Source organism: Cyprinodon variegatus, unplaced genomic scaffold, assembly GCF_000732505.1.
Source record: "Cyprinodon variegatus isolate N-32 unplaced genomic scaffold, C_variegatus-1.0 Scaffold316, whole genome shotgun sequence".
Classification (NCBI taxonomy): domain Eukaryota; kingdom Metazoa; phylum Chordata; class Actinopteri; order Cyprinodontiformes; family Cyprinodontidae; genus Cyprinodon; species Cyprinodon variegatus.
In genome coordinates, this window is record NW_015150769.1 from 118,540 (window position 1) to 129,507 (window position 10,968).

Sequence of the window (10,968 nt, forward strand, 5' to 3'; positions counted from 1 at the left end):
TATATATATATATATATATATATATATATATATATATATATATATATATATATATATATATATTTCACAGCATATATATTTCCATGTTGAAAATTTTGGCTGATTTTAGCTAACTTTTCCACTTTTAACAATTAAAATAATTTGCAAATGTCCCCAAAATTTACTTTCCAAATAATAAATTACATGTTAAAACTTACCTGAAAGGAAAATACTACATATATTTTAGGGTAAGCTGGGACTTGAGCCCTAAATGAGCTAATATGGGGGAAGATGATACAAAAAATAAAGGTTTAACAAAAGAAAATCAAGGTAAGTCATGAGGCCAGAGGTTCGTTTTGCCACAGAGGAGTGTCTGGGGGTGAACTGGAGGTAAACCTATTTAAAAAAGGGCAGGGTAGGACGTCTTGTAGGCTTCAGACACCAACAGTGAGGCGTGGAATGATTAGCTGGAGGTTGGGCTGTTACCTGAGATGAGACTCATCAAATCAATCCAAAGATGATCAGTCTGTTGTATCCACCTGATAAAACAGGGAAGCTCTGGGGGAAGAAACTGCATTTTTCTCTCATCTACGAAGGACTATCATTGACTGTATTACTCAGTGGCTGTCCTCGATTCCCTCTGTGAAACCTGGGAATCTAGAGAGGTGGTCTCTCCTCAGCCTCCTGAAGGATCACAGGAACTGCAACTGAACAAATGGAGACCAAGGACTGGTGGAGGAGATTCAAAGAGAGTCTGGTGCTCTGAAGGGAAGGATGATGATGATGGAGAGGATGATGGTGGACTTAATGGCTTTGGAAGTGAAGGTGGCACTGGAAACCAAAGTGAATTTATGACTGCAGTACTGCAAAGGAGCAGATGGGGGTGTAGATGATAATGATGCTGGCTGTATCCATGGTGACGGGAAGATGATGTTGATGCTAAATGAGTATCCTACTCAGAATAGGTATGGAGGTAAAATTCAGTATTAAAAAAAAAAAAGGCTGATTCCAATGAGACTATTTCACTTCCATGATGAAGGGGGCTGAGAGATTATCATATAAATAAAATGCAGATAATAATATTGAAAATGTCAATTTCATCTGAGGATTTTCCTCGCTTAAAATTTTTCAGCTTGAATCTGAAGCAATAACAACAAATTCATTGGGAACCTATGAAAATAAAGGTTAAACAAATCCAATTTAAAAAAAAAAGTTTTTATGTTGATATAATGAAACTGATCAAATATTATAATTTGAAATAAAACGGAACCCTTTTTAATTATTAAAAAAGTGCAGTTAATCGAAAATTGCTTGTTTTTTTAATGTGTTGCTGTCCACTTTAGAGCTGAAATTAATTTGCAGACGGTCCCTAACGCCACATTTCCCGTTAGTAAAACTCTGTTCATTACATTTAAACAAATGTTATATTTCTGCAGCTAAAGATTTTTAGTCAGGTTAAATATTGAAGCTGCATCGTTATTTGCTCAGAAGTAGGTCTGTGTGTCAGCGGAGCGTTTCCGGGTTTTACAGCCCAGTCTCTCCATCACCTGCTCCAGCCTGCCTCCTCCTGTAGGTCAGCCCAGCAGCTCCGGAGGCCCGGCCGGACACCGAACCAAACCAGCGCCGATAAGCAGCTCCGGAGGCCCGGACACCGAACCCAACCAGCGCCGATAAGCAGCTCCGGCTCATGCTTGCTCACTGAAAGCCCAAACCTGAGGAGGGATAACGGGTAGCAGCCATGGCGGCGTCGCTTCTCTCGGAGACCGACATCAGGCAGCGGTCCATGGCGGAGGAGGATCCGAACGGGAACGAGCATGGCGCGGCTGCACGCAGCGCGGCGCCTCGCTGGGGGCCGCAGCACGCCGGGGCCCGTCAGCTGGCCCGGCTCTACTCCCCAGGTAAAGGAATGACACCTCCTCTCTCTGTGTTCATGTTGGGTGTTGGTCTGAGCGGAGGCCCAAGCAGACAGAGCCCCGGAATCAGCGCTTATAACCGCTGCTGATGGGGATGTCCTGGTGCAGCAACAACAGGGCGGTTAAACGTCTCTGATATGATGAGAAACTTCTGAGCAGTTGGTTCTGGTGGATCTTCTGTAGGGAACAACATTAAGGCCTGCATTCCACAGCCATGTGGGAGGCTGCAGGTGATCTACAAACATAAACATCTGGTTATTTCTCTTATCTAAGGAGCTCATTCCCAGCTCAGCACTGAAATAAAACAAAGCTTTAAATAGCTGCTCACCCTGGGCTGTACAAACAACCACTGGATTAAATTTTAACTTGAAGCAGCCAGTAAATTTGCCCTACATGAAGCCTCTTCAGGCTTTAACACACCTTGACATTTGAGGAAGTTCTTTAGTTAAAGGTCAGATTTATAAATGCAGACTAATTAGATCAATACAACTTTAATATTTGAAAATAAAGTCTGGACTTATAAGTTGCACCTTTACTTCATGATTCTGGTTGCCATCAACAACCGTCCTTGGTTGATCCTGGAAGAGAGCCGACTTCCAGAAAAATTTCAATACTTTGCTTTATTCTTTTCAAAACCTCTTTGGAAGTGTCTTTGGACCTTTTGGACTCAAGTTGTGTCCAAGTTTCTTCTGGTGAAATCTTCTTCAACGTTTTCCAGGCCAAGGAACCCCAAACTGATGGCGAGGTGAAGCAGGGACCCCTAATTATATAGATATATTGTATGAAATTGTGTTTTATCAAACTGGCCCTATAGTCACTCTATTATGGAGCAATGCAACGAAAGTAATTTCACTCTGAGATTAATAAACAGGGTTTCCGTGGGTCATTAAAAATCATTAAAAGTCATTAAATTATTTTTTAAATTAAGGCCTTAATTGGCATTAGAATTCATTAAATGTGTTTATTGTGGCATTTAAAATGCTTTATTAAAACAATTTTTTTATAAAAACAATTTCGTCTGACATATTATATCACAATATATTTGTGTGGAACTGCTTCTGGTTGATCGCAAAGCTGTATGTTCAGAAAAAAAAGCTAGAGAATGGGGGGGAAAAAGCAAATTTCAACAAAAGTGACTGGAAAACGAGGAATTTTGGGACATAGCTGCAGCCTGTCGACGGGTACCTGTTGGTGGTGTTAAAATTATTTCTAAGAGCATTAAAAGAGCAATAAAAAGCATTAAATTTGAGTTATTCATTCCTGTATAATCCCTGTTAAAATATTTCTTATTCTGATTCCTGGTTGATGGGACAGGTGTGAATGAAACGGTGCCCAGCTTGAAAGAGCTCCTGTGTGTCGCTGAATGTGTGCATTGATGACTGAAAGACATCTTCTGCCTCCACTTATCTGTTTACTACAGTGTGTTGAATTCATGTTAATGTGTCATTAAAGACATTTCAATTATTGGAGAAAAAATTGCAGCAGGGAATATAAAAAAAGTCTAATCAGCCAAAACTTTCGTGACCCACATACATTCAACCCCTCCGGACCCCACGGACCCCCTGTTGAAGACCTCCGCCCTACATTATTGCCTCAGCATGATGCTACCACCCCTTTACTTTGCAGGTGGTAAAGTTTTGCTGGGATTTAAAGCATCATTATGCCAAAGGACAGTAGGTACAGAAGATTTAGCATCATGATCATCAAACTTCTCTCCAGAAGAAGCTGTAGCTATCCGGGTGGGAGAGATGCAGACTTCAATGGAGCTTGAAGATGCTAGAGTTATCATCAGTCCACAGTGATGTCCAACTGGCTGCCTGGTAACAGAAACACTGGTGACCCTGTAGATTCTACTGGCTGTTTATTAACCTTTTTCCTAGAGACAGGCCGATACATCGTCCGGCCGATATTTGTGGTTGTTGTTAGCATTTAAAGTAAATTGTATTTTATTACATGTTACTGGGAAATTTGGTGCAGGTTTAGAGATTGATAGCCAGTATTTAGCAGGAAAAGTTTAGGAACTAGTGCATTAGAGCATCCAGCCTCCCTGCCTTGGAGTCGCCTGAAGCACATACATTACCCCTCCCTCTATTTGCGTGTCATGTTTAGTTTAATTCGTTACTAAATGTTTGTTTTTTGTTTAAAATGAAACGTTTGTTATCATTGTTGTAATTTTATTATGTAAGTAGGGGAAGAAAAAGCAATATCAAGTCTAAGAATCGGCTCAAAAATAACAGCGATATTGGCGATCTGTTAGACTGATGTCAAAATAATCGGTCAGCATCTGTCCATCTGAAATGTTTCCCCTCCTAACTTCTGACTACAGCTGTAGATTTAAAGTCTAATGGGTAATTTAGCTGTCTTGCTCCTTATTTTAGCCAATATTAATCCTTATGTTGATGACCCCATCTGTTTTTTTAAGACCTGGATTTATACTCGCATGGTTCTTCAGACAGCCCTGTCTCTAAAACCCAGAACATTCCGTAGATTGAGTCATTTAGTGAGTACAGATTGACTTCTGGCACCGTGGACGGCAAAGACCTTATCAGAGGAAACCTGTGTTACCAGTTGTGCATCAAGCTGGTTTGTGCCACATTTTGCCTGACCATCTGCCCCATGTCTCACTTCACTGAGCATTTTAATTGCCTCCAGTTGAGCCCTGCTGGCAACCTGTTGACACTCTCTTTAAAAAGGAGGGGTGATTAGATGAAGGGAAGCAGTGAATTCCTAGCAGTCTTGTTGGATGCTTTTATAAGCTTACGTCAAACCTCTCCATCTTCAATCTGACTAGATGGAGTTTTTTTTTTTAAACCTCCATCAGCCCTTTTTCTGAATATGGCTGAGATCAGTTGCTCTATTTTTAGGTGATGACAGAAACTGAGTCACCTTCTCCATTAATGGAATTGGATCTGCACCACTACTCAGTCCAATTACATTAGAGAGATAAGTGTCCGTCTGCCCTGTTGCGGGCAGAGCTGACCAGCATTACTAGTTTAAATAAAGGACTGGTAGGAAGTAAGAACACCTAGCAACCATGTACTGGTGTGAAAGCTTTAGGATGTTTTGCCACTGCACCTCATGAAGCACACTAGTTGGAGAATGGAGACCATCTATACCTGCCACTTGTGCTAAAAAATATGGATATCTTGATAGATATAATCAATTATAGATCTGATCAGTTTGTTGTACAGTAGAATTGGGCTGCTTAAGGTGGCTGCATGTTGGAGTGGCACTGCTAGCTTGACTCTGATATTCTTTTTTATGAGAACTTTAATTTCTTTGTTTATGGAGTTTTTTTTTTCCAGATTTTTTTTTATGGTTCCATTGTCGACTGCTGTGAAACTGGATGGTATTTATTGATAATTATTACTTCTTTTTCCCTTTTTCAATACTTGTTATGATACGTAACAATGGTAACCATAGCCAGTTGGCTTTATCTCACCTGGGAGCAGCTAATTAACATCTCTGAGGCTGAAATAATTCATCAACTTCTTCTGCAAGTACCGTCTAAGTTGAATGCAGAGCAGGTGCAAGGAGATGAGACGGGAACAAGAAATTCAAACTATCTCTTCCATCAATCATCTTGGACAATGTGAGATCTATAGGAAACAAGTTAGAAGAACTCCAAACCCTTGCAAGAACCCAGGCAGAAAATTGGCATTGCAGCATAATGTGTTTTACTGAAACATGGCTGCAGGATCACATCTCAGACTCGAGCGTCTATTTGCCAGGCCTTTTCACCATATGAACAGACAGAGATTTAAAGAAGACTAGGAAATTGGCAGTGCTTGTGAACAACAGGACATATTACTGTAAAGATTCATCATTGCAGCCAAGATATAGAAGTACTGGCAGTTGGTTTCCAACCATGTTATTTGCCCAGAGAGTTTACCAGTGTTCTGTTATTAACTGTGTATATTTCACATTCTTTCCATGCCGACAGCCAAATGCATTTGTGGCAATAACTGGTGATTTTAAGCATGCCTCACTCTCTGCTACATTCCCAAGGTTCACAGTTTGTCAGCTACCATACCAGAGGAAACTTGCATTGCAGTCCAAAATACTATAATACAGTACATTTGCATAAAACAAGTCCAAAATAATTTGGATTCGTTTTATGCAAAAATCAAGGACCCCTCATTTTTAAGTAGGACCTCCTCTTGGAAATCAGATCACAATCTTGTTTTTCTCTGCTCATAGTATAAGCCACTTTATATGAGGCAACCTGCATTAAAAAGAGCTATAAGAAGATGGTCACAGGAAGCTGAAGAAGCCCTGCAAGGTTGTTTTGAGGCTACAGACAGCCACATGGAGATCACATTGATATAATGACTGATTACATAAACTTCTATTTAAATAACACCATCCTAACCAGAACAGTTTAAAGCAATGTAAGAAATCAGTGAACTCTCCTCCATTATATTATCATTTAATTATTAAGCTACTGGAGGCTAATGTAGGTACTGCTTATCAGTGACCCATTAAGTACATTGTCCTCCTGTCCAGTTGAGAGAAAATTTCCAGCATCCCTTTGTTTGTAATTTTTGCTAAATTTTGGGTGATCTTCTGCAAAAACCACCGGAGCGCACAGGTTGTGGCTAAAATGAATTGGTCATGCCACAGAAACGTGCAGCAACATGTTTCTGTCAAGATAAGCAGATTAAATCGGTAGCCCCCTCAGTCGTGTTGGCTCCATCCTGACGGCTGCAGCTCGGATTGATGCTTTAAAGGATAATGCATGCATTTTTGCCCTTGACACTATCAGCTGCGACTGCAGGAAAAGTCTGGTCAACATTGCCCCAGTGATGCTTGTGTTGTGATGCAATACTGAAGAACAGTGCTGTTAAACTCTAAGGTTGTTGCACAACCAAGCACTGCTATAAAGTTTATGAGAGGTCAATGACACTTTAAGGAGCTGTTTCTTTCTGCTGAAGTGCAAGTGAGTTCTCACAACTAAGGCAATATCCTGTGGTTTTTCTATTCGTGCAGATGAGAAGCAGTCCATGTATGGTCTTATAAATAAAACCATGTCAACAACAGTGGTGGAAAGTAACAAAGTATAATTACTTGACTACTATACTTAAGTGCTGTTTTTGAATATCTTTATTTTACCTGAATAATTTTTGGGGCGGGTACTTCTAACTTTCACCACACTACATTTCAAAGTCAAATATTGTACTTTCTACTCGACTCCATTTCACTGCTGTGAGTTCCTTGTTCCTTGAAAGTGTGAGGGGAATCAAGACACTCCTGTTTTCTTTTTGGTTTATTTTTAAATAAGGAAAAAAATTATCAAAACAATTGTCCTTGTTTTTTGTGTCATTTTAATGCTGAAGTTCTTTATGGGTGGTGTACAGTCTGTAGCAAAGTGATTCAAAGCATCAAAACATCAGATGGTTTCTGAAAGTTACAAGGTTTAATAAAATTACTCTGAAAATTATACAAAAATGTATTGAAATCAGAAAATGTAATTTGTATTTTTGGATACTTAAATACTTTTTAATGCATATGCTTTTGAATACTTAAAGGTATAGTGGAGGATTTTTGCAAATTTTTGGAAAGACCCCTCCTGTCCAATAAAAAAAAAATACACATGCACAACCCTCTACTTGCTCTTGAGGGAACGCCTATTAAAAGAGTATGAGAGCATTTCTCTTTGTGCACGCTCTGTTAAAAGTTGCTGTTTGCATCGCTCATACATGTTTACTTCCCAAAAGAAGATTTGCAAATTTTACACTATGTTTGTCTCACCAGTGGTAAGTGAAAAAGGGGACGAGCACGTAGGACAGCCTTACGTAAACATATCACCAGAATGAGTAACAATTAGGAGGACCACTGATTTAAATTATCCAACTGGAAAAAGAACATCCTCCAATATACTTTTAAGTATTTTCAAAAGTGAGTACTTCAATACTTTAACTTGAGATAGATGTTTGACCAAGTAACTTTTACTTGTAGTTGAGTAAGATTTGACTACCAGTATCAATACTTTCACTCAAGTACTACTGTTGACTACTTCGTCCACCACTGACTAACAATGCTTTGATTGCAATTACACAGGGGCTTCTCCAGCTTTTCAAAAGTGTGGGGGGTGTAGTCAGTCCAAGGTTGTTGCAGAGTCAGTTAATTGTAAAAAACTGAATTTCATATTTTACCAGAAGATTATTAATATATATAATAACTACAACTAGAAGTTTAGTTAATAAATTGTTAATTCAAATCAAGGGTAAAACTTGATTATTTGTTAAAGGTTTACTCTTTTACTCAAGGTTGATCTTCTTGATCAGCTGTTAAAATCCAGTTGTTTTTCACTGATTTAGTAATGTAGACTATGGTTATCAGCAGAGTTATTAATCACCAACCAAAGCAGCTCTCTGAAGGTTTCAAACTATTCTGATGCAAAACACAGACGCAGATCTACTGGGCTTAATTTGATAACTTACAGCAGCCTGTAAAAGACGTCTCCTTAAAGTGGTGGTGGATAGCTCTGTAGCAACGGTTCATACAGCAGATGCACAGGTCCCAACAGCGGCCGGATCAGGAATCACCGTTTGGTGGCTTCGTAGCAGCACCTCAACGAACAGCAATGGGGCCTAAAGGCACAGGGAAAAAGTATCGAACATTGAGAAATCAGTGGCATGCATTGCTCAGGTTTGATTTTGGCCCATTCTTGCGCTCAAACAGTCTTCAAATCTTGAAGGAATATATAGGAATCTTGTCCTGCTCATGTGTGAATCCCTGGTTTTTGTTTGTTAAAATGATCATTACTCATAAGTTGGATTGTTTTTGTTTAATAATTATCCACAGTAGAACATCTTTCTGTTTGAAAACACATCAGTAAAGATGTTTTGATGCATTTGAGTTCAGTCATTTTCTTTCCCCGTGTTTTTGTGAAGCTTTGAGCTGCCGGTGGCAGTTTGGTCTAATTTCAGTTTCCTTTTAGGAGCAATAGTAGAAGTAAATATAAGTAGAGCATTTGAATGTCTGACCTTGCATTCCTGCTATTAGTGGTCATTATTTATGTTGGTAGCAGAGGTGATGTCAGAGTATGAGAGAGCCGTGAGGGGGATTTCTCTGGAGACGATAAATTGCCATTATTCTCAATGTCACAGAACAATGTGTTAAACTGATGGAGGACAGCTTCATCTGCCAACACGAGTGCAGGCAAATACAAATGTGAGCTTCCTGGAGTGACCGGATCTCGGTTCTATGATTAAAATAATGGCCCTGTGGTTTCCAGCCTTCACTGAGGATGGATCTGTTTTCACCAGGTGAGTCTCCACAAACTTCCCCCTCATTTCAGCCAAAGGGCTCAGCAGGCTGCGAGTGGAAGATATGCTCAGCAGCGCTAACAATGCACCGAGCCATTTTATGGAAACTTAAAAGCAGAAATGTTCCCCCACATGCTGACAAGTGTCTGTTTAAAGTAAAATAAACAGCTGAAATCCAAAATGTCAAAGTGTCCATTTAAGGGAGCGCCACGCTGTTCCGCGCTGGCTTGTTTGGGCTCGGTTCAGCGCTGGCGGGAGGTAAATCTAAATAGCAGTTTGGCTTGTTAGAGTTTGGAGAAGTTAGATGAGGCATCGGCGACGCTCCGTAGAGCCAAACACGGCCTCATTACAGCAAAGCAAGGATGGACAAACAGCTGGATGCATCCCCCTCTGCCTCCGTTTCTGCGCTTTTCCATTTCTCCCACCAAGTCTGTGTTCATTCCCTCGTCTCCTCTGTCCTCCCATATGTGTTAAAGTGTCATAGTCCAGTGCCTTCCTCCTCATCCTCCTCCTTCTCCTCCTCTTCTGTATTTACAAGGCATCTTAGCTCTCAGTCTTGTTTCATGAGCAGCTTGTATGTTTGTATTTATTATCTTAAGTGTGACTGCCACTTTATGCTGGTCTCAATCAGGATTTTCTTTTTCCTGAAATCTCTCCTTAAAGTGTGAATCTGATGATAATTTGAGTCTTTATATGTTTTACAAACTAAACGTTTAAAATATTAATCCGGTTTAGCATAGTTTGTTCTCTTGCGGGGTTACCAAGGTGGTGATTTGGGAGATTTTAAAAACACTTTTGTTTTTTTATCTTGCATTTCTGCATTTTAAACCCTATTTAACATAATAAAGCTGCTCTGTAGTTTTTATTTAGACTCACTAGGATGATAAAAAAACTAAGTCCATCCTGTTGCTTATTCTCAGCCCAATGCCGATCTTTTCAAGAGCATTCTCTATTTATTTTCATGAAGTCGTGTCAAAAGTTTGCAGTACAAGTTTACAAATTAAATTAAGTGTTTAAAAGAATTGTTTTACTCAGTGGGATTTATTAAATTTTCAATTCAATGAAGTTTATTTATAGAGCGCCAATTCATAACACGTCATCTCAAGGCACTTTAAAGTTCAACCAGATCATACAGTTAAATTAATCCAAAGTTTTATATCTAAGGAAAACCAGTTGATTGCATCTACTCATGGAATCGAATGCATTCCCTCATGCTAAGCATGCTTGTAGCGACAGTGGAGAGGAAAACTCCCTTTTAACAGGAAGAAACTTCCAGCAGAACCAGGCTCAGCGTGAGTGGCCTTCTTCCGAGGCTGACTGGTGTTCAAGGAGACAGATGTAGAGACACAAAAAGCAACTGTAAGAGGCGGCCCCGTCCAGGAAACTCGCAGCCAGGCAGACTAGCTCTGGGCCAACTCCCATGTCAGAGGATGAAGAGAGCACATCCAGCCAGTTACAGTCAGAAAAACAGGCCGATCTCAAGCAAAAGATGAACGTCATAACCATGGATTAATTTAGTAATTGCACAATTAAATGGATAAATGATGACACTTTCCCAACTCAATATGTTGAGGTAGAAGCTCATTTCGATTAGAGACCAATCGGCTGGTTTACTTTCCTACTGACTGTCTCACCTTGGATACTGGGACGATCTTCTCCGTTTCTGACAGTTTTGTTGTCAAAGTGAGAACGAGTTTTCTGATTTCACCATCAAATTAAGAAACTGTTTGTACTAGGCTTGTCCCGATCCGATCCACGTATCGGATCGGACGCCGATATTGGCAAAAAAATGCGTATCGGCAAAG

The 10,968-nt window shown here is 39.9% G+C and overlaps 1 protein-coding gene across 1 annotated transcript in view; it reads left to right on the forward strand.

Annotated features, from left to right (window-relative positions):
• Positions 1-1,398: 1,398 nt before the first annotated feature.
• The window catches only part of LOC107090913 (transmembrane protein 189-like), a 45,759-nt gene continuing 36,189 nt past the window's right edge, over positions 1,399-10,968 (forward strand). The window contains exon 1 of the mRNA XM_015384553.1: positions 1,399-1,877. Coding sequence (XP_015240039.1) covers positions 1,718-1,877 — 160 coding nt within the window. The 5' untranslated portion in view covers positions 1,399-1,717. The remainder of the gene's footprint in view (positions 1,878-10,968) is intronic.